Below are 27,760 nucleotides of genomic sequence, written 5' to 3'. Positions count from 1 at the left end.
TTGTGTTTGAATACTTTGCGCTGCTGTATCCATTAGTATATCCCATTCTGTTTAGGACTTTGTGAAATCAATGCATGAGATCAGGTTCAACTATTTGCTCAGTCAGGGACTTTTTGTATGGTCTTGGACCATGGGCGTGGTCAGGATTTATTTTGGGGGGCAAGCATTATGTTGAGGGGCAGAACTGAGTTATCTACAATGCAGTTAGCCAGTTAGTTAAATAATTTTATTTATTTGTTGGGGGGGGGGAGCTGCCCCCCTGCCTTGGATATTCTTTATTTTCCAAAATTAAGATATAATTCCAAAATTAAATATAAAAATCACAGCCTTTGGCAGACTTTCAACCTGTTCTTAAAAGTTCAATTAGAATTAGTGCAAAGTACTTGTGAATGTACCAGGTTGCCATGTTAAAGCAGACTGAAAACTAAAGGCCCATCTATAAGGATAGAAAATGGACACAATTCTAATTGTTTCTGTTTTCATAAACTATTATAGCTGCTTTTATAGATAATTGCACACTGAACTCCTACAAACCTATGTTACACAAATGAAATATTTATTCTGGTGTAACACATTACATGTTTGTACAAGAATGTCAACAACAAAAAATTTGCACCCATCTCTGGGTCTACATTGTTACAGCCAAGTAGACAATAACCGTACAATAAAATTCAGTAGAACCTCAAATTTAATTTAAGTATTATTCAAATTTAAATATCATTCAGCTGTATCTATCAGCTACAGTTAACAAGTAACACTTAAATTAATAATTAAAAAATGAAATCATTTGCCACATTTTAAGCACAATAAAAAAGTTTCTTACAATTATGGAAAACAAATGTCATTTCAAATGTTTTAAATGCATGTAAATGATATTTTGAAAGCACACATGGACTATATTAAGCAGTGGTACAGCGTTATAGTGCATTGTAATGAGATAAATTAAGTTATATTAATTTTCAGAAGAAACTAATAAGATAAATACTTGAAACTCTCAAAAAATATATATAGACCAAAAATATATTGATCAGCCATTCATTTTTAGGCTGTGAAATAATTTATTATATGGCTTATACCCCAATCCAAAACCTCTTACATCAGCACAGGCTCCACTGAAAACATTGGGAGAGGTGTTCATACAATGGCCCAGTTAGAAATATTTATCTTGATTCAATAAACCATAGTTTATTGTACTGAGAATGAGTGCTGTAACTTGTGACTGTGTTTTCTCATCCTTTCTCTTGTGCATCATAATGGAAACCTGGGGTTTATTAAACCTACACCCATACCAGGTAGCTGTGGTTTAATATCTGATTACAAACCAGGAAGGCATATTGGTTTGCAGCCAGAGATTTAACTTCCTAGTTCAGATGTAGTGGTGAAATAGTTTAACAAGCTTTGGAAATTCCCGTTGAGGCATATGAGAGAAGCAAAGAAGGAAGGAGAAGAAGAGACCATGGAGAGACAATTATTGTTTTCAGTGCATTAAACAATTATTTATTTGGAATGAAATTGTTAACATCAGAATTGGTCTTCCAAGATCTGTGTATAGCCAAGACGTATACACATAGACAACAAAATACGAATATTTGGAGAAAAGCTTGATCTGCTGAGTATTTCAGTAAGTAGTAGCATTTATACAGCACAAGCTGGCTTGGGCCAATAAACATTGAAAATACTGGATTGTGGTTGTGTGCATTTTATAATTACTATTTTATAATTATCTGTAGATTGCAGGATCTGAGCCACAGTGAATTTAATAAAATGGAGTGCAATTCTGCATCTTAAATGCATGCTTGTAAGGCTTATTTGCATGAAAAGGACCTGCATGCATTCAAGTGGGTTGAAAATTCCTCCGTGAATAGTCAGATCAATTAATGTGTCAAAACCCTATATGCAGCATAAATCTTTTAATAGTACTCTTCTTTGATTTTATCCAAAAATACAATTTTATTAATATACCTATCTTAAATAAATTTTAAAATAAAATAATACCTATGGTATTATATAAAACCTTTTGAAAAATAATTCAAGATAGCATTTTCCTTAAGACATTTTTGTGGCTTGAATTGAATATGACATAACGCTGCCATTAAAGATTTTACACCCACATGCTAAATACCATTTGGGATCCAGAGCTCTGAACTTGCAGTGGTGTTATCATGTTTAAGGGCGATACTTCATGCATAAGGGTATATGCACACGTACAGAGTATGGCACATATTAAGAGCACCACTCACAAGCAGAGAATGGGAATCCCCTGCATATATGGGAATAAGCATATGATTACATCCACACCATACATTCAACACATGGCTTTCCCCAGAGGATCCTGGGAACTGGAGCTCACCCCTCACAGAACTACAGTTCCCAGCACCCTGAACAAACTACAGTTACAGGTTTCTTTACAAGAAGCATGTGGATGTGACTGATGTAAGAATGTATGCATGTTGCCCTTGGACAAACTTCAAAAGCCCTCTACGAGTCATTAGTATATACTTCTGCAAGAGAAGTATTAGAAAAAAGGGGGGTCAACCCAGTTTTGGCTCTGTTCCTGCCCATACGGCATATAGCCCCTACAAGTTACCCCAGAGAGAGTGCAGCCCTTGACAAAAAAACTAGAATTAGTACATCCATTGGTTTCAATGGGAAGAATTAAATTACATGGTCCATAAAAGTGCTCCATTGTGGTGACGGTTCTTCAGTAAGTGCAAGCAACGGAACCAACAAACCCCAGGTCTGCCCTTGAGCTGCAAATGGCAGTCTGGTGTCTGTGGTTACCATAGGTGCATTTCTGCTCAGGTGCTATTGTAAGTGCATCTTGGCCAGAAACAGGGCAGCACGGATTCATTCTCTTTGTCAGGGTAAGAAACCTTTGCCCTTCTGATGCTGCTGAACAGAAACTCCCATCGGCCTTAGCAAGCATGGCCAATGGTGAGGGATTATGGGAGTTGGGACATTTGAAGGGCCACAGGTTCCCTAACCTTGCCTTAAACTATTCCACTGTTAGCAGATAGTCCCATTTATTTTGGTGTAGCGCATCTTATATTTGCACAGCATTTAAAGATCAGGTTGCTAGGCACTTCCTGCCCCCCCCATGCTAAGCAACAAGTCCTAATTTTCCAATTTATTTTATATATTTGAATAAAAGTGGCAAAGGAATTAGTACCACCTGTGAAGTAACAATGGTTGCAATGAATTATTGTGGATTTAAACACTGCAAGTAGAAAATCAATCCTGATGAAAACTGGTGTCAATGAAAGTCTTTATCCCCAATGCTAACAGATGGGGAGGGGAGGCAAGATTTTAAGTGGGATTGTGGCTGGGAAGCAAAGGGTTAAACCTCCATGTGCTGTGTTCCATTAAAAAACCCCTCCCTGTCTGCTATTAAACAAGAGCCCTATAATACTCTCCAGTGTCATATTCAGTGCTATAATTAGTTTAGCCCTCAATACTTTCGTTTACTATAATCTAGCTAGACTCTCACTAAACACAAATATTTGCACAAATAGTGTATCATAAAAACACAGACATCTATCTTGCATTCTTTGTTTGGGGCCCTAGAGAAAATTTAACAAGTGATGGGAATTTTTGTTTTGGACATTTATTTGACCATTTATGCTGGCTTCAATTGGTAATAGCAGAAACAAACTAACTAGTGAAGCTACTTGAAGTTTAGCAAAATAGTAAACAAAATTCTCGTGGATGGATTCAACTAGGTAGTCTCCCTAGTGGATGTCTGGTAGTGCAACAGGGTTCTCCCCCTTCATCCCATGGCTCTGGGTTGTGTGTGTGCTGACAGAACAATTGCCATAGCACTACAATGAATTCCTACCTAAGTGTAATTCCAAAATTTTAGGAACCTAGGACTAAAGTTTCAGAGTGGAACTTCAGGTGTAAGGTATCATAATTATTAACAAGGTGTTAAAACTATGAAGATTTCATTTTAGCACATTCATTGCAGAAGATGATTTTGTTTTTCACACACAAACAATATATCCTTTGTGTGATGTAAAGCATTTAAAAAAGATATTTAGTTTGTAACATATTATGACTAACCAATGGACTCCCTCCCCCACATAGTCACACAAAAATAGTTATCCCCCCCCCCCAATTATGCTAAACACGTTAAAATCTTTCTGAGCTCATTGTTCCAAAGGCCTTAATCCAGAGCTAGGTGGAATCAAGAAGGCATTGTACATGACGGAGCTGGCCAACGTGGTGCCCTTCAGATGTTGCTGGACTGTGCCTTGCTCCTCCCCTGACCATTAGCCATCCTGGCTGCGGGTTATGGGAACTGAATTCCAACAACATCTGGAAGGCACCATGTTCTCTATCTCTGGCATATGTCTACTGTGAGCACAGAGAAAGCACTTGCAGTAGTACTGTCAGTGTTCACGGGTCTGCATCCTTCTTATTTAAGGGTGCTGCAGAGTCCTAGTCAGATGCAGCTATGATTCAGTGGCTCTGCACCCACATCTCTACTGGTTAGTCACAGACAGAGATCTTAAGTGCATGGAAAGCTTACAAACTGTCCATTTTTGTCTATTTTTAGCAGCCTCCGGCCTGCCGTTATGCATGTAAAACAGGTATCCCACTTTCATAGTGCCCTTACTGCGAGTGTGTTAAGCGCGACTGTGAAATATCTATTATTTGTAATTCTGAGCCAAATAAATACAGTCATACCTCGGGATGAATACATTTCAGCTTAAGTATTTTCAGGTTGCGCTCTGCAGCAACCCAGAAGTAACGGAGCGCGTTACTTCCGGGTTTCACCACTCGTGCATGCGCAGATGCTCAAAATGACGTCATGCGCATGTGTGGAAGCGGTGAAACACGACCCGCACGGATGCGTCTTATGTTCGCTTCAGGATGTGAACGAGGCTCTGGAACGGATCCCGTTCGCATCCAGAGGTACCACTGTATAAGCATTGGCTTTAATAAAATAAGCAGTGTGCTGGAAGTCAGGCTATAGCATTAGACAAACTGTGATATTCTTGCTGACAATAGAGATGTCGGCAAAAGATGGACTGAAGTTTGGTTTTGTGATAAATTGTGCAAAATGCATACAGGATACAGTCCAGCAAAAGTTGAAGCTGCCCATGTCCTACTGGAAAGAATGGAAACTGAAGTTTCCAGCTGAATCCCATGGATTATGGATGTGGGTAAGGGCAACAGAACTCTCCCCCGGCCTAGTGCCTTTCACCCAATTGCTCTTCTCTCAGCTGAGCTCACTTCCAGTACTGGAGGCTCAGTGCAGAAGAAATGTGCCGGGAATGAGAAGCAAAATGCAAGTAAGCCATGGGCAGAGAAAGCTCTACCAGCCCCCATATTTTCTTTCCTTAAAAAACAAACACAAAAAACAAGACCCTTTTCCCTCCCCCAAAATTTATGCGATTGAACAAGATCTGGGTTTAGCAAATCAGTCTGCTGCCATAATGTCTAGTTTGGTCTATTAATGCCCCTTACTTTCATTTCATCGTCCACTAGTGCTCGTGCTAACTTAGGTAGTAATCTACCTAGCAGAAACCAGCAGTCTTTTAAGACCGTGGATTTGAGCACAGTTATAAATAGCTGGCTTTGTAAGGTTTGATCTTGCAATTTCAAAACACCACTGAACATGTAAACAAAGGGTAAAGACTATGGCAGCCTTATCGAAAGCTGGAAAACAACTATATACTTCAAAATATATGGAAATAGGGCAGCTGCAGCTTCTCTGGTCCCCTCATTCACCATGTCATGGCTGGCTTTGGGTGAAAAGTGTGCTGGGAAAAGTGGGCCCCTTCCTCTGTCAGTGTGAATTTATTAGCTGTGATGGCAGTGCTTCCAATGGTGTCCAAGTCCCACCGGAAACAAGGGAGCAAATGCTTGCAAATGTGGGTAAGGTTAAAGAAAGCTCTCTCCTGCAGCCTTTCCTCCATTGGTCACCAGTTAAGTCTTCCACAATGCCCCAGAGCAATGCTAACTTGTGCATTATGGGATGTGCATTAAAAGGTTGGCAAGATCTACCTGCTTGGTGCTCCTCAGAGTGTAGAAACAGGAATTTGTTTCAGGGGAGCCAAATTCAGCAGTGATTCTTGGGGCAGGTGCTTACACCACTCCTCCAACCTACCATAATGGATCAAGGCTCCAGGCATGGCATACAGCAAGCAGGAAAGGAGGTAGATAGCTGGGCCAGGGAAGGAAAGGGCAGGACTTATCTTTTGTAACATTAATAGATTTAAAGGAAAATGACTGTTCTCCAGCGTTGAATTTGGCAGCCTAAGGGAAGACAGCTGTAACATTATGAATGGTGCAATGCTAAGAATCTTCACTCAGATATAAACCCCATGGAGTTCAATGGTATTTATCCTCTGGTCAGCATGCTTAATAAACCCATGTGTGGCAGAAGAGGTTTGAGAACGCACTTTCTCTGCCCAGACAGCAAATCTTCAGAATGCAGGGATGTGCTCAAAGACATTTACGCCACATTAAAAATGTTATGTCTGCATTGACCAACACTGCCCACTTCCTAATAGTTTACAGCATATCATCACTTGTTTCCCACAGGTTTCAGTCTACAGTAAAGCTTCTATGAACTACATCACTTTGAAAGGACAATGCTGACAAAGGCGATAGTGTCTAGACTCACATGATAGTAACCCTTTCTGGCGAGGGATGTGAACCAGTTCCACTTCCATCTTCCATAAATTGTCTTCTTTCCCATCCTCTTCTTATCCGCCTCAATTTCCTGCTTATGCACGGCAGGAGCAAAAATACCTTACCCAGAATTACTGTGCATGGCAAGACAAGTGCAAGAACAAAATTTGGCGGTGTGTAAAATCTGTAGTATTGTTCCTCAAAGGCTCTTTTCCACCCATAAATTAACACATGGAAAGTACTTATGAGCAGAGCGACGTATCCAAGAGTAGACTTTGAAGATATGGGGGGGGGGGGGAGGAGGAGGAAACAGATACAAATTAACACTCTGGAAACCCAATTAGCAGACATAGCTAATAAACTAAAATTTCTGAAAAAGACTGAGTTAAAATCAGCACACGTTGCAAGTACATTTTATCTGCCTGCCCTTCAAAAAGGTTGAACAAGGGTCAGTTCAGGACATGGGTATTAAAAAATACAACGAGCTCGCTTTCAGGATTCTGAACTCTGCTGGTTTAATAAAAAGGTCTTTTTTATTTTTTCTATTTTACTGTGATGGCCCAATATGTATTCTGATTTTTCAAATTAAGTTCTGCAGAGGAAAACTGAAAAAGCAGCTCAGAATATGAGAAGGAGCATCCAGAATGCTCCACTGGCATTTTTGAAGGTCTCTAGGGGCAGAAACCTTTTGCTGGATGAGCAGACTGTGTGAGATTTGCTGGACTGATAACGAGCCTGGGAGAAAAGGGATGAAAGAGGCTGCTCACTTGAATCAGCAGGTATGGTTGCATAGAAAAAGGCAACAAAAAGCAGTATCAGAAAGATACTGCCAGATACCTTTAGTGATACACATCACAGCTTCTAGCCCTTCCTGGGATTTGCTGGTGCTTAGTGTCCTCAGCGGAGATGTGTTGGTTTGTCCTATCAGTGTAATGCAGTAGAATTGTGGATAATATTTTAAAACTGTGTAAGTCTTGAAAAGAACTGCTGAAAGCCTCAACTGCTTATCTCAAACACATTTTGGGTGAAAAAAAATTCAAGGAAATGTCCTTTGACCAAGCATTTCTTAGACTTGGAATTCTTGTGAAGTCAATTTACCAGAATGAAAAAATAAAGAACACTGCCTTACAGTGTACTCTTACACGTAGTTACTTGGAAGGAAACATTCCAGGGCCGCTTTTGCTAGGTATTAGCATTTAGGAACTTGTTGACATTTCTGGAGCAATCCTGTTAGATATCAACACTGAAATGCCTTCTGATAGATTAGCTTCTAATATCTGGTTTTGCTACAATACACACCTGGATAAAACTGAATTCCCTCCAGTTTAACGACCTGTTTACTGAAGGAATAGAAGTTACAGCCAACAGAGAAAGCAGCCCCAGGCTCATTATTCCAAAGGAGACATACATTTCAATCCGCCAGACTTCTTCCTCATTCCATGTATTTTCAACATCCGCATGGACCTGAAGAAAGAGGAGGAGAAATTTTTAGAACACAGAACACATTTGTACAGGAGGAGTTTTCATTCATTCCGGAGACGTGATGGGTTTCTAAGTGTGCCTGGTGGACTGTCCAGAAGCTGGGGGGAAGCTGGTCAGGATTTCCAGTGACTGTGAGGAGGCATTCATGCCCTTAATAGGCCTGTCCCTTCCTTCAACTAGGAGGAGGAGAATAAACTATGCAAAATGGAAAACAGATGCAAATCTGAGTGATTTATGCAGATCTCAGAATTCAGTGCTTAGGGGCTTGTTAACAATCTATTGGAACAGATGCTACACTGAAGCTAAGCAGGCCTAGACTTGATCAGTAACCTGAACGGAAGACCACTGGGAACCCCATTGAGAATCACCGTCTCCAAGTTATTTTCCTTACCTGTTGATAAGCCATATTCAGGAACAAGTACCGTTCGGACCTCCTCATGGGCAAGCAGAGGCTGTAAACCACGTGCACCGTTGCAAAGAAAAAGCTAAGCAGTCCAAGCTGTTTCCTACACTGCAACCAGCTCTCTAACCAAGGTGGAAATCGCCTGTACTTAGTGCCAGAATAAAGTTGATAAGCAGCTGCCAGCAGCCCTGATAAATACACTAGAGACAATAAAGTGATAGCAACAACTGGCAATGTCTTATTCACGATCTCAATAGGAATTTTGTAGAAATCACTCTGCTGGTTCCTCACGTAAGGATGAATTACATCTCGGATGAATGAATAGATGAAGAAGAAGGTGGCCAGGCTGACAGCCACTATTACTGGTCCTTTCCACAGCGTGAACAACCGAAGAGGCAAATTTTCAATCTCCCTTGCAGATGATAAAGCGCCCAAATCAAGAGGAATGAAGCTGAGTTGACGGGCAAGTTCCATAACTTGATGTCGAGCTTGAAAATTGTTACTACATATGTAGACCTTTAAAAAAACACACACACACACACATTATTATTATGTACCAACATAAAGATGAATTCAACAGCTGCAATGGACTGAATTCATGTCCTCCAGATGTGGCTGTACCACAATGCCCATCAGTCCCAGCCAGAATGGCAAAAATTGGAGTTCAACAACATCTGGCAGGCATCCCATTGGCTACTCCTAAACGTAATGGTCAAACTGCAGTAGATGCTACTAGCAGATAAAAAGTGCCCAGATCACTTTAAATGCATAAATGATTTTATATGTTTAATTCGTTTTCATTCATTCATTGTTGTCAGCAAGGTCATGATTTTCACCTTACTTATGTTTCCAGTGACATAACTGAATGTTATAATGATGAAACTAGGGAGTTCTCTCATTTTGTTTTCTAGAAAGCATTGTATGGAAAACTAAAGCATTGTCTGCAGCCAGCTGCTTCTGGTCAAATGTTGTCTGGAGCACTGATGGAATTATTATGTGATAGTTGACCGAACAAATTATTTCAGAACCAGATATTCCATTTCCCCAAGCGTTTTCCTTTAGAAAAAAAATAATTGTATGTTTTACATACCATTTTACATATGGTTTTATTATAAATAGTTTTGGGATGCCTCAAGTGAAGGTATTCAATAATAATAATAATAATAATAATAATAATAATAATAATAATAATAATAATAATAATATCATCATTTTATCTTCGTGAGCCACCCAGAAAACTCTGTTGTTGGATGGTCAGTACTGCAGCAATAACAGTAATGTGATGACGCTTTGGCATCCTTGTGTGATGTTCTTCCTCAATTCAAGCTCAGCAGCACTGATGACTGTTTACAAGCTAGCAAGCTAGCATACTGAGCAATGTTTACTCTCAGTGCTGGAACAAATATTGAGATTGGCAAGACAGTCACAACTATTCCAACCACTATTTTCATTCTGCTTTTTAAAAAGACATAAATGCATAGCTTACCTGTCTGCTAGCATCTTTGGGTCCTAACTGCAGTGCCCAGGCTGAGATAACGTTGAATCCTTTGACAACAAAAGAATCTTGGAAAAGTGACTGCAAGTATTCTGCGTTAGATTCTGGATACTGGTTAATTCTCATGTTATTGCTGACATCTACAAGGATTTTACCAATAAGCAGATGTTTGAGGTCCCACAAAGCAGCATAGTGTTCTCTGTGTATAGCAACAAAAATCATATTTGCTTTTGCTACAGCATCCTCGTGATGAGTGACATCAACCACATGTGGAAAGAACTCAGCAGCAAACTTAGGGTTTCTGCTTCCTATGACCACATGGTACCCACACCTAATAAGCCTAATGGTCAGTGATTTTGCAAAATCTCCACTTCCAATTATGCCTATTGTGACCTTGCTGGTGTCCTTGATACCGTTTACACCGTTTGGCAAGAAAGTTTCATTTAAAGATTTGGGACTTCCCATCATAGAAATTGATTCCATAACTCAGCAGGATGAGATTAGAGGGCAATTTTCTAAAAGAAAACAGAGAGGAAACACACGTAGTTAATATGAACCCATTAACACATTCTGCATTGTGAAATATTTCCCCCCCCCTACTTTCACACATTCCTCTACAAGCCAGGCAATTATGTTCTAGCACTAGATGAAATTAAAACAAAAAACCCGATTACTGTACATATGATGGCTTGGATTCTAAGCCATAAATAGATTTGTTTATGGAATGGGTTTCCCCATCTAACTCTTCCCACTAAGACCTCCCCACATCCCCTGATGATTCACTCCAGCAGAACCTTCTAGAACACAATGGAATTCTCCCTCCCATGTAAGCAGGTACAAGCAGAAGGCACCTCCCTCCTGCCACAACTCCTATGTTTATAGGGTGGGGGAACCTAATTTAGGCTGTATGCCTAAACATGGCCATAATCAAAAGTGCAGTAGATTAGCTCTGCACACCCCTCTCCATCCTTCATCCTGACAAGCAAGAGGCGTCATCAAGGTTCAAGGACATATTCCACATTCCAGCCAGGCAGAAACACTTGGGTTGAGAAACAGGGCCAGATTGGGGGTATGGCCCATGGAGGAGTTCTGAGGGCCTGGATGGTTGCCCCTTGGCCTGAGTTTCCCCAATCCAGGTCTACACAGAGAAAACCACCTCCATAAATAGCAAAAGAATTCAGTAGACATCAATAAGGGAGAACACACATCTTTCAAAGATGCTTGGCAGAATCCATAAAAGATCTGAAATATATGACCCGAGAGAACATTCCCTACAGAATTCTCGAGCTTGAACAAATTTATGTCTTCATTGGAAAGCTGAGATTCTGCAGGCACACATTTGTCTGCCAAAGTGTCACCCACCGTTGCAAATTGTGTGAATCTTTGTCAACCACAGCTGGCGAAGAATTCAGTCACTACTTCTCATATTCATTTCCTTTTCTGTAACATAAGAACGACAACCATCCAAGCAACCACAACAGCACACCAATACAAACATTGTGTAGCAGTTATAAAGCCTGGCAGGACATTCCCCCTCATAAATATGCTTGCTGTGTTGCAGGATGACGCCTTGTGCTTTTCCATTGTTAACAATGGAAACAATCTGCACTTAGGATTGCGGCCCAAGGCGGTGTGCCATTCTGATGCTGAAGCAGACCCACAGCACTATTCCACACTGAAGATACTGGCGTAGCCCATGCTAACACAGAACAGTGTATATATAGAACAAAGCACACATTGTGTACTGGTGCATCTGAACCAAAGCATAGGATATACTATAATAATGTATAAATAAATAATGTGATAAACTGAAAGTTGGTACTATTTCAGACCTTATTTATGTTTACTGGTATTCCATGGCTACCAAAGTAGGGCAACCACCTAATTCAAGTTGATTAATTGTAGAAGATTTAAGTTGCAGACCTACATAAATTTACACGGGAGCAACTCCTGTTGAATTTAGTGGGATATACTTCCAAATAAACTTTCATAGAATTCAATTGATAGTCTGCCTAAAATTGCATGAGAAAAAGCAGTAGCTCTAAAGAAAAAAACATAGATGGTGCACACCCATCAGACATTATTTTAGAAGAGGCATTACCCCTTCTCTAATACACTCCATGCAATCAATTGTTGTAATTTTTTAAAAAATGTGCTGCCCTATTAATGAGGAGGAGGTTATTAATTTTATTTAACATGTTTCTAAACTGCTTTTTATGCTTGGTAATCCTCCCAAGGCTCTCCCAGAGTAATCAATAAAATAATATAGTAACATTGAACAGAAATACTATTACTATATTTAAAAAAACAGCAGCATATAAATAAACTGAGTAAAGCATCAATGTGTTAGTCAATCAAAATCTAACTGATTAATTGACTAAATGTTACAGCTGTACATTAAAGGAATTTTGTATGCCATTCTACTTCCTCCAGGAATTTATATATTCATTTGTCTAGGAAAATAAAATGTAGAAGGAAGCATATATAAAAATAAACGAATAAAATGTTAAGGGAAACTGCAAAGTCAAAGGCAACAAAACCTTAATCCAAGTGCCAAATGGCATGTAGGATTGTGATAAGGGGAAAACCCACAATTTCTTAACTCTGAAAATCTATATTTTTAAAATGTCATTTTATTACCGAAATAACTTGCTAGCAGTTGTTGTGCTTTACTAATTCTGAGGAAATGATTCACTCTTAAATGTGAGTTGCAAATCCAGCAGGAATTGGTCAACAACTATTTTAGCCAAAGCAAACGAAGGAAAAAAGATTTGTGTGTCCTGGAAATGTGATTCACTCAAGCAAATGACGAGATTGCATCCTATTTTTTGTATTTAAATCTCAAAAGGTACATTGTGAAACACCCCAGCTATTTGGTAACATTTCTTTTACGAGAAATGGGCTACTTTTAACATTAAAAGAGGCCAGGGAATTGAATATTGAGCATTCACTTCATTTTTCATGCTCTTTGAACTAGTTAAGAAACCTAAACAGAAACTTAAAATTTCCACTGTTTACCATAGAGCTTATACTCAGATCCCAAATACACTGCTCAGAAAAAGGGCTACATTTCCAAACCTTAGTTGCCAAAGGCAGACCTTCAGCTTTATATCATATCTCTGAAACAAGAATCCCAATTTCGAATTTCTCTTTTAAATACTGAAATCTTAATCCTTTTGTCAGCTGCCAGAACGTCACAGTAGAAAAAATTGCACTGTCTTCAGTATTTGAAATGCCACTTTTTAAGTTCAATAAAATAAGGGAAGGATGGTCAAATACTGCTATGCCTAGGAAAGCAATGAGGCCATTGGGTGGGTGGGTGTGGGGGGGATGTGTTGATGTACCTAAGAGGCTGCTCATTGGATGCTTAGCATGACTGTATAAACTGCCATCATAGTACAACATGGGCGGGACATTGTAGCCTTCCATATTGATGTTGTTGTTGGGACTCCCATCAGAACTGGATAATGGTCAGAGCAGCGGTGGATTGGTGCCCATTGAGACTGGTAGGGTGGAAGCAAGGGAGGCCAATGGTGGGTGGAGCCAGAACCACAGAACCAACTAGTTCTAGATTTTCTCCCAGTGGGAACAGTGGGAAATTTAAAACAATGGTTGTAGATTATTGCTGCTGCTGGTGGGTGGGTAGCCTGTGGCTGGGTGAGACCCACAGTTGTAAGGAGAGGATCAGAACTGCTGAAAGCCTTCTCAAACCTGGAGTTGGCCTTGTGAGCTATGAACAGATGCTTTTGAAAAATTACCTTGTGGGATCACATATGCAAATCAGCTCCTGGTTTCTGATGCCAGCAGAGATCAGAGCGCAGCCTGTGAAGAATAAAAACAGGGTCTTAAAAGGCTCGTTCCTTGCAAGTTGTGTACAGCAAGGCTTTAATGGTAGAAGTCCAAATTTCTGATGATTTATTTTCTTCTAATGATCTTGCATCTGACTCCCAATGGGACAGGATGGTTTTCTTAGAAGTCTAGAATTGCAGGAGAACCTGGCATGAACCAGAAATCATTTCCCCTAAGTTTTCAGGCTAGCTCCACAAACCTTGTGCAGAGCCACGTGCTAAGTAAGTGGCTTGGAGGGATGGAGTCAGATGCAAAAGACAATTTGGCGGCCAAATATTAACTGCATGACATGATATTATATTATATAAGCCAACATCTGAGTTACTACAGATCAGTGTTTTCAGTTTGGGTGGTAGCTTTTTGCTGTTTCTATTGTTCCACAACTGGGAAACTCTTGATGATCTATTTTGAGTAATCGGGTCTACCAGTAAATTAAATCTACTCCCTGCCCACTCTAGTCATAAACAAAACTGTCAAAAGCTATAAAGCACTCTAGAAACTTGAAACAGTTCTCCCATTTTTTGAAAAAACCTGCAACCTTAAAAGTATTTAACCTAGAAAAAACCCTGCCTCAATTTTTATGCATGATTTGACCTGCCTATCTTTTACAAATCTATGAACATTTCAAGTCATTGAAAAGCTGTATACTTTTCAGAGTATACTTTTCAAAGTTTTGAGCTTGGGGTTGAAAATGGACTACAACAGGATTAAAATTCCAGGAACAATGACTCTTCTCCAATTGCCCCACAGTGATACCGTGGTATTCATCTGAGAATGCATAGATTTTTAAAAAATCCAGATAAACGCTTCAAAAGGAACATCAGGTCACTGAACTATTAAGAACAAGAGATGCTCTTCCTGTTGCTAATGCATTTGTTCGGCAGTGCATTTGGCTATAAATTTAGATTACATAATTTTAGTCAGGACTGATTTTTAATCCAACAATGTCCTAATTTTCCACCTTTTCTTCTTCCACCAGAACAATATGGAACCAGGGATGGCAGTGAAGCAGAAAGGGGAAACAAACTGAAGTAACAGAAATGATAAGGTGTGTGTGTGTGGGGGGGAGAACATAAAAAATGATGGTCTGGACAAAAGGAAGCTGGAAAAGTAAAATTTATCTGTACCATTGCCATGTGCAACTAATAATTCAAAGATCTTTCAGTAAAATTCAAGTCTATCTCCTACTACAGTGGTACCTCGGGTTACAGACGCTTCAGGTTACAGACTCTGCTAACCCAGAAATAGTACCTCGGGTTAAGAACTTTGCTTCAGGATGAAAACAGAAATTGTGCTCCGGCGGCGCAACAGCAGCGGGAGGCCCCATTAGCTAAAGTGGTGCTTCAGCTTAAGAACAGTTTCAGGTTAAGAATGGACCTCCAGAACAAATTAAGTACTTAACCCGAGGTACCACTGTATATATCTGCCTAAGGTTGTCATCATGCACCTTGGGCACTGTCTGATAGATGACATTGAGAACTACAGCATGACAATAGCTCTTGGAGAGCTGCTGTGGCCTTTGCAGTAGCACTGGAGAAGCCGTGGAGGAAGTCACAACAGCCTGTGTCAGTTCCTCAGCAACCGCCCTGCTCTACAGCTGCTGCCAGGGACGCGGACTTATAAAAAATATTGGGGGGGCCCGGGAAAGCTCATGAATAATAAATAAGCTCATGAATATGCAAATAAAGTGGCGCCGCCTCCTCGTGAGTGAATAGGGGAGAGCGTGCTGCGCCTATTAATCAGCTCCAAAGGAAATTGGGTGGAGCTTTTGCTCGGGAGGGAGGGCAGGAGGCATGCAGCCCGCCCCTCCCTGTGCATTTTGGGCTGGGGGAGGGGCGGCGATGGCGCTCTGCTGGAGGGGCGCCGGAGATTATTGGGGGGGCGGAGCCCCCCCAAACGAATTTTTGAGGGGGCTCGGGCCCCCTCAAGCCCCATGGAGTCGGCGCCTATGGCTGCTGCCCACCTCACCAATGATGCTGTTTCAACCTCAGCAGCAGAAGGCACAGAGGAAGGAAGCAGTGGGTGAGAAGGATGGAGCCATCCTGGCCTGTCATGACTATTCCTCCATGGCACCCCTGGACCACCTGCCACCCTTCCCTTGTGCAAGAAGGTCTAAGGGGATGGGGGTGGGTGGGAGACTTGGCAAGCCCTAGGTCAATGGGGGAAGTTGGTTTGGCAAGGTCTAGAAGACACTGGGGGCTTTGGTGAGGTGGGGGCAGATGGGGTTGGTATTCCTTTGGACCTCCAACATTGGGTAAGGGACAAAGGAAAAGCAGGGGGAGAGCTGCAAAAGGCTGAAGGGATTAGTGCAGCGTAGGCTTTCTCACCCGTCCCCCTTCAACCTCTGATGTTGGGATTTGGGCAAGTGAGTGGAACAGACCACCTTCCAATCATGTGGCATCACAATTATGTAATGTGATTGACATGAAGGTTGCCCTTCCCACCTATTCGACCCCTGGGGTGGAAACCATAAAAGATTATCCAGCTCTGGTCTAATGGGTGGGTGGGTGGGTGGGTGGGGGGTTGGCATGGTCTTGTGGGGGGGTTTGTGAGGGGTGCAGTGGGACAGAGTTGTAGGCGGGGTTGGCTGGCAGGGATGGAGTCCCAAGTCCGTCTATAAAATCTGTGGTCTCATAGTGAATCATGACTCATATTTAACCAAGGTTTTATTACAGCCAAGAGGTATATAAATCTTGTGAAATACAAAAAAATAAAAAATTAGCATGAATTCAGGGACATCTACATTTTGTAACCATATATTTGTATAGTGCTATGGCTTCTGCTGTGACCTACTGGCTGAAGACTAACGTCCAAACACATATGAGCAGAGGAAGTAGTAAAAGTGTACATAATGAAGCCTGCTTGACCAGGCTATTTGCCAAGTTGCTTCCCTCAGCAGTCCTGTTCTGCCCCACAAAATTGAGAAATCAGGGAGCTAGAGCTCAGGAGTGGTGAGTTGTGTTAATTGAAACACGCTGCCTTTTAGCAGTCTTGTGGTTAGGGACAGGACATCTGGTGTGGATGAGTAATGTCTGATTTATTAAAAAAATGCTAAGCACAGTAAAGTTGTCTTAACTAATTAGGTGAAGGGTTAAAGCAAACAAAAAAGTGACATGTTTACTTCTGCTTGCTTAGCAACTTTACAGGAGCTCAGAATATTAATGGTACAATTAAGTGAGTGGCTAAACTGCATACAATCCAATTATAGCTGGAAAGTGCAGAAAAGACCGCTGCAAAAAGAGGGAGTTGAGCTAGATTAGACAGTTGGACAGGTGGGTTACCAAGGTTCGCACGAGTGCCACACCCTGCAAGCAGATGCCCTAGACATGACCATTGAGCTGCTAGGCCAAGGATGGAGAACCTTTTCCCAGACTGAGGGTCCTATTCCTTTCTGGACAACCTTCTGGGGCCACATGCCAGTCAGTGGTAAGAATGGACAGTGGCAAAAGTGAGCCTAGCAACAAGTGTAAATTTTACCTTTGTACAGTAGGCTAGTTTATACACATACCAGCCTCTATCCTTCATCCAAGCAAACAAGAATCATTTTCAGAGTTCAAGGACACATTCCAGCAAAAAACAACAACCCTACTCAAGGTGACTGTGAACCAGAGCTAGAGAGGGGCATGACATTGAGACACTGTGTGTGGCTGGGGGCTGTTGTGGGGAGAGTCCTCAGGATCAGATAGGGAGGCTGGGAGGGCCCTGGGCCTGTGTTTATCAACCATCAGGGACACACTACTTATCACTGTGATGTGCACGCTTACCACATGATAAGAAGACTGTGCTAATGAAACCAGCCTATATTATCTGCTGACGTCCAAGTGGCGCCTGCCCATTCTGTTGTCCAACCCAACACTCTTTGGCCACCTTTTTCTCCTATGATCCTTGTTTCTCATTTTGCCCCTGCCTACCTCCCTGTTTCGCTGTTGCTTCCCCTGTGTGAAAACATAAGAGTCGTTATCTCCTCGAGACAGGGAGCAGTCCTCTTCCACCCTCTCTAAAACACCATCTGCGTCAACAGCACAAACATGTTATACCCACTCCTCCATTTATCTCCCTCTCCACTGACTAATGGTCTCCTGTTCACTTCAATGACTCCAGCACCACCTCATTGTTCCTTGCTGCTCCCTATGTGTGCAACTCCCAACCTGAAAATATATACTGTATGATACTACCTCTCTTTGTTTCCTTCAAATCCCTTGTCAAAGCTCACCTACAAGGCCTAGACTCATCGTGTTAATCCTTATTCTTAAGCATAAGCAAGCTTTAATAATGTGCAAACATGTTTGCCTGAATTCTTCATTCTCTCCCTTTGACTCTCCTTCCCTTGTTTTCCCCCATGGACGTCTACAAGGCAGGGCACGGGAGGGCATCCCCTGATAAACCTTAATCTTGACTCCCCAGCTTTCTATGTCTGTTTTCTTGAGTATGGTAAGTTTCTAGTGCTTGCAGAATCTGAGATATAAGAAGATGGGAAGAGGAAGAGTTTGGATTTGATATCCAGCTTTATCACTACCCAAAGGAGTCTCAAAGCGGCTAACAATCTCCTTTCCCTTCCTTCCCCATAACAAACACTCTGTGGGGTGAGTGGGGCTAAGAGACTTGAAAGAAGTGTGACTAGCCCAAGGTCACCCAGCAGCTGCATGTGGAGGAGCGGAGATGAGAACCCGGTTCACCAGATTAACCATCTCTCACTTAGCAAATAAGTACCAACCTACCCTGCGACAGCTCCTTTTATGATTGTATGATGCACTGATTATTTGTTCATGTTCTGGCAATCAGTTGACTATGTGGTTATGTGCACACAGAGGTTAAGTTACCACTTTGTAAATGATTAGTCTTGTCTTTATCCAACCACCACCTATAGAAGCAAAATATAAATGCCTTTGTCTAACTGAGAGGCAACAAGCTTTGAGTCTGGGCACCCATTCCACCCAAGTGGCTTTATTCAGAAGGCAACCACAAAATCCATCTTTAAGGTACAGTGGTACCTCTGGTTAAGAACTTAATTTGTTCTGGGGGTCCGTTCTTAACCTGAAACTGTTCTTAACCTGAGGAACCACTTTAGCTAATGGGGCCTCCTGCTGCCGCCGCACAATTTCTGTTCTCATCCTGATGTAAAGTTCATAACCCGAGGTACTATTTCTGGGTTAGTGGAGTCTGTAACCTGAAGTGTCTCTAACCTGAAGTGTCTGTAACCCGAGGTACCACTGTACATGAGTGGGAGAGCACCCTCTGTATTCAATCCAAGCAGCTTTTTCTATTACCTTTAGTGAGGGGCTGTAGCTCAGTGGTATAAGCATCTGCTTTGCATGCAGAAAATCCCCTTCAGTCCCCAGCATCTAGTAGGCCTGGGAATGTCTGTCTGAAAGCTGCTGTCACTCGGTGTTAACAATATGGAGCCCTGCTCATGACCTCTTGCAGCCACCATCCTATTAATTTCATCTCCCTTTCACTTCAGACACTGCGCAACCTAGGGACACATCCCTTGACCTCTGTGGTTAAATATGCACACACCTCTTGGGCTGTGTTAGAAACTGAAATATGAAAGCTAGGAGCTAAATGGCACCTTAATCCTAGGTTACGGGCGCAACAATGGAATGTCTAGGCATGCTTTTTATAACAAGAATACAAAGCTGAAAATGAATGAACTGCAGCTAAAATACTATGTTCATTTTTCACATGCTCTAGTCCACCCCCTAATATTCTTAAGGGGGTCTCTTCTCCAGACTTCAGAGAGTACCTGGAAGTGGGGAGGCAGAAAAAGGTCCTCCTTTCCTTGCACTCTGCAGTTTTAATCTGAAATCTTAGGCAAAATGTGCCTAGAACAATGGGGGTTTCGAACACTGCTCTTGGGCTAATCAGTTTGTCAACTGCACTTTGTAAAGAAAACGGAAAGGAAAGGACAAGCGACCAAAGGCCTTCTATCAACCTGTAACCCAGAGCAACCAGTTCCTATAATAATTCCGCTTTGATCGCGCATGCCCTGTGTCCCGTTCCGATAGCGCTGTGCTGCTTTGCCCTTGACTGGCCCGGAAGACGATGGATGTTAGACAACACGAAGGCTCCAGCTATGTTATTCTTCTTAATATATAAAATGAAATTGGGTTACGGGTGGGGTGGGAATCTGGGAATCTGCAGGGATGGCTTGCAATGGGACTGGAAACCGCGCTATTACGCGTTTATAAGGGCCGGGCGTCGAACGCAAACCGGCGCGAAAACGCGCGCGCTCTGCGCTTCGGCCCGTTCCCACGCCACCCGCGCTCTGCTCGGCCAGGGCTTCCCCGTCCTCCCGCCTGGTTCTCACGCGGGGGCGCCGTGTGAAAAACAACAACAAGCGCAGCCCCCTTCCCGTCCTTCCGGGGTTGCAAGGGCAGGGGCGAAGGCGCCTATTGGTGCCCCCCGCCCCGTCCCGCGCAGCTCACCTCTTGCAGCGCCGGAGTCGCCTCGGCGGATCTCCCTCCCTCTCGCCTCCCGCGCTCCAGCCTGCCTGAAGCTCCCGGCAGAGAGGCGGGCGGGCGGGGAGCGGGGCGGGAGGAGGAGGAGAAGCGTTTCTTCCGTCCCTCCCCCGCCTCGGCCCGGCCTTCCTCGGGATTTTGGTGCTGCCAGCAAGTGGGTCGCGCAGGCCGGGCCAGCCGCGTGTTCCTCGTCCTTTCGCAAGGCACCGAGAGGCGGGGGAAGCGGCGGCGGCGGAGTCACGGGGAGCGAGGCGGGAGCCGCCGCCGCCGCCGCCTCCGTGCGCGCGGCGAGGTGGAAAGAGGCCGGCGTCCCGCTGCTCCTGTCACCCAAGGGTGGGTGGGGGTGGGTTGATGGATAACCGCGCAAGGCCCCAAAGGCCTGTTTATTATTAAGGGGATCTCTTTCTTTCTTTTTAAATCCCGGCTTTCCGATCCTAACTCGCCCCCCCCCCCCGCAGAAAACCTAAAGGCAACTAACATCGTTCAAAATAACTGAATAGACACACACACACACCGCAAAACCAACCCGCTATTCAAACAATAAATCTAGAGACGGAAGACAGCAGATCCAAATTTCAGAGCAAACAATCCGTGGGCCGTCACGTGTTCGCTCTGTATTAGCATTTTTCCTTATTATTTTCAGCATTCTTTGCCGATAGCAAATACGGAATGAAAACACAAAGAAAAGTAATGCAGCAAAGGGAATTTGCGTATAATAATAAACTTTTCCTTTTTTTACATGGGGCAGTGCAATCCTATAGTATGTAGCTGGGGGCAGCAACGCTGCTCAAGACCAGGGGCTGGAAACCACAGGGGAGAGAGCACACTTGCGCTGGAATCCCGCTTGCAGGTTTGCCACAGGCACCTGGTTGGCCGGAACAGGATGCTGGACTAGATGGGCCAGCAGCCTGAACTAGCAGGCTCTAAATACTGTGGATTTTTAAATGGATAGTGAAATTTGTGAGTTTGGACCCATTGCGCCAAAAATCAGATGAAGTCATGCCAAAGTAATGTTTTGCTCCACCACCTTGAATCAAAAATGTGCCAGGCATCCAAACTTTGACTAACACCGCTCAGTCCCTCGAGAACCCTAATGCCAAGTTTGGCCCACAATATCTCAAGAGGCAACTGAACCTATGCCAAAAATGAGCAAAGTCATGCCTAAGGCCTCATCCACACTTTTGTTTGTCCCATGATTTTTGTTCTTTTGTTCCACTGCTTTCCTCGGGAAAATCTGTTTACTGCTGAATTGGAACAAATATTGATCGGGTTTTCTGTGGATTGATGGGAGGCAACTTCATCAATTTCTTTTATTTCCTGTATTGTATGTTATTGCATTACAAGTTGCATTCCCTAAAATTCAGACTGTAAAACAATAAAATAAAATATAATATAAAAAAATCTACAATTGAAAATAAATATGAACATTTAATGCAAACGTGCTACAAACCACCTGAAGCTGGCAGACCACTGGTGGTCCACAGACCAGTTTCAGATGCCTTGCTCTGGCAAACAGCCACGTTTCTCTGAAGCATATTTCTGAGGGAGTCCTAAGGGTCTGTGGTTCAGGTAACCTATCTTAGATTATATGAAAACATGTCCCTATCTTGACAGTCCCCATCAAATCCATCAGAATTCTTCCAAGACAAATCATACTTATAGGAACCTCTGAGGGAACAGCTCAGTCAGTAAAGCATGAGACTGTTAATCTCAGGATTGTGGGTTTGAGCCTTGCACTAGGTCAGGGGTCTGCAACCTTTAAGACAAAAAGAGCCACTTGGACCCGTTTCCGAAGGGAAAAAAACTGGGAGCCGCAAAACTCATCATTATAAAAATAACTTTTTTGTCACTTTTTAAAATTATTTCTTTGTTTGACCCCTCAGAATTACTCCTCCTCATAGAAATAAACGTTAAATTAACAAGTTACCTTTTTGTGTGTGTGTGTTCTTCACTCCCCTTCAAAACAGTGACCAGCGTACATGCCCCCTTTCAATGCAGTGACCAGCGTACATGCCCCTTACAATGTAGCGGGTGGGCGGGAAGGTGACGTCGGGACGGTGCATGACTTAACGCACGCACCATGCGACGTCACAGCCAGTACAGCGCCCGCCACAGTGGGGAGTGTCGGGGCGCAAAATGCGCCTCCTCCCCTCGCTAGTATCCGCCCCGGAGCCGCGGCAAAGGTGTAAAAGAGCCACATGCGGCTCCGGAGCTGCGGGTTGCAGACCCCTGCACTAGGTGAAAGATTTCTGGATAGCTGGTGGTTGGACCAGATAATTCTTGCGGTCCCTTCCAACTCTACAATTCTATGTTCTTTTGTATTCTATTGATCCAGAGTCTGTGGCTGCCGTTGTGATTCTAACAGTGCACGTTTGGAAGGAATCACTAATTGCAGTTTATGCAATGGCGGTGGTTGGTGTTCATTGGGACTGGCAGTGCAGAAGGCAAATAGGCCAACAGCCAATGCCAGATGCAGCCAACTAATTCTTGCATTGTCCCTATCCTCCTCCCTATTGAGTTACACAAGGAAAATGCTGAAACTGAGGAGGAGGACGCTGACAGCCAGGGCCACTCCCCAGGCTGGGTGCAAGGGAGAAGGCAGGCAGATAGGGGCTGGCTGACCCTGAGATTGGGGGCGCAGTCTAAAGCCATGAAGCTGTGGATAGTGATTTTATACGTATGCCATTCTACGATGACAAACTACAAAGTTATTAGATCAGCAGGCCACGTTAGGAACGGGTTCTGATCCTGAGCTTTTCAGCATTTTTCTTCCATAAATACATGCTAAGCTGTTTTCTCAGATCAGTTTAAAAACACATGTCTAAATGTTGAAAGGTCCCCAAAATGAGAACACAAATACCCCCTATGATAAAGTGCGCATGGATGAGCTGGATTTGTTTATAGCGCTCATTTAATTTTTAGCTTGTCAGCAATAAAAGGTTTTGAGATTACATTTACGGGGTCATTTATTAACAAGCAAAACAAAAGTGGGCCCCATTACCCTTCACCTTCTGCCATTTTATCTCTCGTAGGCCTTGAACTATTAACCTTTACACTTTTCTCTTTTATGTCCACTTTTGATGTAATGTATTCTCTTTCTCACTATATGTTATCTGGTTTGACCCAGTAATTTAAAAAAAAAAAAATTAAATGAACCTATGCTGCAGTTTTATGCTCAATAATTTGTGAGAAAGACCCATTAAAAAAGGCAGGACTTGAGTCAACATGGATGTGGATTCTGCTGCTAGTAAACTATCAGTGATCATAAAATAAAAAGCAAACACAAGAGATGGCTCTGTGGCACATTCACAACCTTTATTTTCTTTATTCATAAACATAATTTATAGGCTGCCTTTTAAGGCGTAGCCCTCTACAAGTGGCTTACACAACATAAAGCACAGTATGAAAAAATTTACTATAGAAGGAACATTGACATCATTTTTGCCAAATGTGCTACTCAATTAGCGGAGTGTCATTTTAACATTTTAAATTGATTAATTTACAGGTGCAGAACCCTTTTTGTGGTCTAAGGGCCACATTCTCTCGTGGACAACCTTTCAAGGAGTGGGCAGGTGCAGAGGCAAAAGTGGACAGAACAGGAAATGTAAACTTTACCTTTATACAGCAAGCTAATTTCTATGCAAACCCCCCTCTATCCTCTACTCAGACAAGCAACATTACCAGAGGTCAAAGACACATTTTAGCCAGACAAAAAACACCTAAGGAAGGGTGGTAAGCCATAATAGTGAAGGGTGTGGCTGAGGAGAGTCCCAATGGGCAGATGGAGAGGCTTGGAGTACTATGTTTGGCCCTGAGGCCTAAGGTTCCTCACCCGCGGATTAATCTAACCAGTATTAAATATTGTTACTTTGCCTGTGCAGAGCTTGTCTGAGGCCCAGGGCGGGAGTCTTAGACTAAAGTTATAAGCTCAAACAAAAAAGCCGGGCCCTGGTGCGGCCCCCAGCCAGCTTAACTAGGGCTGCCATATTTCAAACGGTGAAAATCCAGACAGAAAAGTTGTATAGTTGGGGGTTGGGGTTGGCCAAAGACATATGGCAACCCTACCATAGCCCTCCAAGGCTTGGGGCAAGTGGACCCAGCTGCTGCCCCCCCCCCCGCACAGGCCTGGTTACAGCCATAGTTCTCTAATGTTTTCCTAAGCAATTGCATCCTGCACATTTTGAGTTTCATTTTTGTTCTTTTACTGACACAGAGAATTGTAGTGTCCTGAAACCTTCATCACTTTTCAACAACAAAAGGTCAGACTCTTCGGTTTTCTGTGTCACAGTGCTTGGTTGAGTCACAAACTTAACTGACAGGAAGCTAAAACAGGTTTTGATTGCAATGCTTGCTATGAAAAAAATCAAGTAGTTTGCCCAGGGGAAGGACTTGGACTTTTGCAAACACAAAGTCTAAACAAAAAACAAGTCCTCCTATATTAAGGACTGCACAGATTTGGCTTATTTATATTAAAAAAGATTTTTTTTTTTTGCTTCTTATTTAATGTCTATTTATTTATTTAAAAAAACACAGAAATACATACCATAATAACAAAAATAATATCCTCCAGAGTTTTAAAGGCCATAGATTGTTTAATTATCCAAAGGTTTGGAAGAGATAAAATGTTTTTGCCTGGCAACTAAAGATGTATAATGAAGGTGCAAGGCGAGCCTTCGTGGGGAGAGCATTTCACAAATGGCGAGCCACCGCAGAAAAGGCTCGTTCTTGTGTTGCTGTCCAGATCTCTCATGGAGGAGACACACAAAGAAGGGCCTCAGATGATGATTGCAGGCTTCAGGTAAGTTCAGATGGAGAGGTGGTCCTTGAGCTATTGCAGTACTTTGCCAATTTAAGTCTTTATAGGTTGCAAACAGCACTTTGAATTGGGCCTGGAAACTAACTGGTAGCCAGTTAAGTTGGGCCAGGATTGGTGTAATATGCTCAAACCATCTTGCCCCAGTGAGCAACCTGGCTGCTGAAGTTTCCAAACCATCCTCAGAAGCAGCCTCACGTGGAACACGTTGCAATAATCTAACCTAGAGGTTACCAGAGCAGATGGCAGAAGTTTGGTTACCCCTGCCCAGATGAAGGTGCTACCTGATGAAGCTGATGAAAGGCACTCTGTGCTACCAAGGCCACCTGAGCCTAAAGTGAAGGCAATGGATCCAGGACCCCCAGGCCGTGTACAATATACTTGGGTCCTGCTCTTGGCAATCTTGACCAGATCCTTACTTGCTTACCTTCAGCTGTGCTACAGCATTAAGTGCTCAGAGACTGTTTGCAGGAAATGGAATTGTTTTATAACAGTAATCACCATCTAGCTTGTTGGAGTCGCGTGACCATGAATCAGCCTTGTCTTTTTATTCTAGGTCTTAGTGGCTCCTCCTATCTCAGATATGCCTTCTACTATAAACAGCTGATGGAGAGGCGAGACTGACCTGTCTCCCACATTAGCGACTCCAGCAGATCACTACAAATATATATAATTTTACAAAGGACTAGCACCAGTATGTGTTTCCTGTTCCTTCTCTCTCCCTTCCCCTTCTGTTTTGTGTCTATCAGGTTAATTGTTAGCCTGAGAACACAGACTATTAAACTTTAAGCACTTTACTAATAAATAATTCCTGCGTTGTAATTTCAAAGCCCAGTTTAACCATGATCAAGGCACATGCAGCTGGGATGGTATATTGTTAAGATGGATAAAGAAAGCGCACCTCCACTCACGGTCTGCAAATGAATGGGCCGCACCATGTTAGATGAACTTGAACTGCTCATTTATCTAGATGCAAATCTTTTCTGCACAATAGGTTCCCAATCCAGTAAGGGAATTGGATTGTATCCAATGGTGGTGTTATTCTGATGGAAGTCTCTGTTGGGTCAGAGGACCTTTCATCAGCAGAACAGAGAGGATTCGCCCATGGCACCTTTCTTGCTGTGTCAATGGGTCGCTCAACATTCCAGAGACTGTTTGGAGGACTGCAGAGGGAAATAATTAAAAATAGTCTGCTAGTCCCTCCCCAGTCTGCTACTGGAAGCCTTCACTGGATCAAATGGACTTGCATTGGTGGGTGAAGACTATTGGACACATCCCATAATGTGACGAAGGTTGTTTCTTCTTTGCCTGATCTGACTGTGGATGAGAGAACTCATCTCAGGGTTAATTCCATAGCACTGGCTTAATTGTGTATCTTTCATGAAAGTGTGCACATGGCACTTCTCATCACGTCCACATATGAAAGTCTACTATGCTAAATTTATCTTGTTTAACAGTTACTGACTCACTGCCTTCAATCAACTATTTATTGGCCTCTGCCAATTAAAAAAAAAGCAATCTAAAAAGACAGACAAATCTTTGTTTTATATAAAACTGCTGGAATATAGAAGTTTTATTGTTTTAAATACAGTAAATGTGAAAAAACATTTTCTACAAGTATAGCTGAGTTCTTATTTACAGTACTCAATTTACAACATAATTTTAAGAAATGCAGAATAGAGGCAAGAGTCTCAAAATGAAACAATTCTTTGGAATCCAAATTACTGTTGGCGAAGGGCTCAATCCCCACCTCACTATGGAAAAATGTCTTCTAAAAAAATCAAATTGCAAAACATATTCCAGACCAATGCATGTCAAATACTCTTTAATACACATATTAGTTTTTATAGAAGTGAAATAAAACACTTTATGTGGTTAATCAGCTCTCTCTCAACACTGTAATCTGCATTCACCCAAGAAAGTTGAGTCACAGAAGTCCAGGACCAAAAAAAGGACACAGGTGGGAATCAGCCTTCCCATGAGTGGAGTCCATTCAAGGAATTCTCTTGCCAGTGGAAGAGGAATTTCTGCCAAATCCTCCTTCACCATCAGCCTGAAAAAAGCTGCTCCAGAGGGTTAGGAACCTCCTGAAACAGCAAGGGAAGTGATGCAGGAGACTGCAGCAGAAAAACAGCAAAAATTGCCCCCCTTCTAACAACAGGAATTTCCACTGCATAGGAATCCCTCCTGTGAATGGAAGAAGCCCAGTATCCAGCCCCTAGTATTTAACTTATGGAATTTACTGGCACAAAAATGTGGTGATTGCAAGTAGCTCAGGTGAATTTAAAAGACGGATTCTAAAAATCCATGGAACCCTCTATCATCAGCTGTCTGAAATGATAGCTAAACACAACTCTCCTTGGATTGAAGCAATATACCCTTAAGACCAGATGTTGGGGAAGAAGGTTATCCTGCATGTTGCAGAGCAGTATATGCAAGACTGCATGGATCCTGGTCTAAACCCAGCAAGGCCTTCTTATGTTCTTAAGGCTGAGCTTGGTTTGCTACAAAGGTTCTGTGGCAAACAGATAATAATAAATTATTAAGTAATCTGGGTGCATCCCATGATCTAGATATGCATTTGGATCTCGTTAAGCACAGGAGAGCTCATTAGGTTAATA

General features: G+C 42.6%; 1 protein-coding gene across 2 annotated transcripts; it reads right to left on the bottom strand.

Annotated features, from left to right (window-relative positions):
- Positions 1 to 535: 535 nt before the first annotated feature.
- Positions 536 to 20,595, bottom strand: STEAP2 (STEAP2 metalloreductase). Of its 2 annotated transcripts, XM_028749674.2 has the most exons (7): positions 20,294 to 20,593; positions 13,778 to 13,841; positions 11,382 to 11,459; positions 10,011 to 10,534; positions 8,513 to 9,040; positions 7,939 to 8,103; positions 536 to 6,912 (listed from the first exon to the last, which is right to left on the bottom strand). In XM_028749674.2, exons 4-7 carry the CDS (start codon positions 10,500 to 10,502, stop codon positions 6,628 to 6,630), a joined length of 1,470 nt encoding a protein of 489 aa, XP_028605507.2. In that variant the 5' UTR covers positions 10,503 to 10,534; positions 11,382 to 11,459; positions 13,778 to 13,841; positions 20,294 to 20,593; the 3' UTR covers positions 536 to 6,627. The 2 variants fall into 2 exon arrangements, with proteins under 2 accessions (XP_028605507.2, XP_028605510.2); XM_028749677.2 differs by lacking the exon at positions 11,382 to 11,459 and having other exon boundaries at positions 20,294 to 20,595.
- Positions 20,596 to 27,760: the final 7,165 nt, after the last annotated feature.

Source organism: Podarcis muralis, chromosome 12, assembly GCF_964188315.1.
Source record: "Podarcis muralis chromosome 12, rPodMur119.hap1.1, whole genome shotgun sequence".
NCBI classification, from domain to species: Eukaryota; Metazoa; Chordata; class Lepidosauria; order Squamata; family Lacertidae; genus Podarcis; species Podarcis muralis.
The sequence above is the reverse complement of the archived record's forward strand: the minus strand, read 5'-3'. Positions and strand labels throughout refer to the sequence as shown.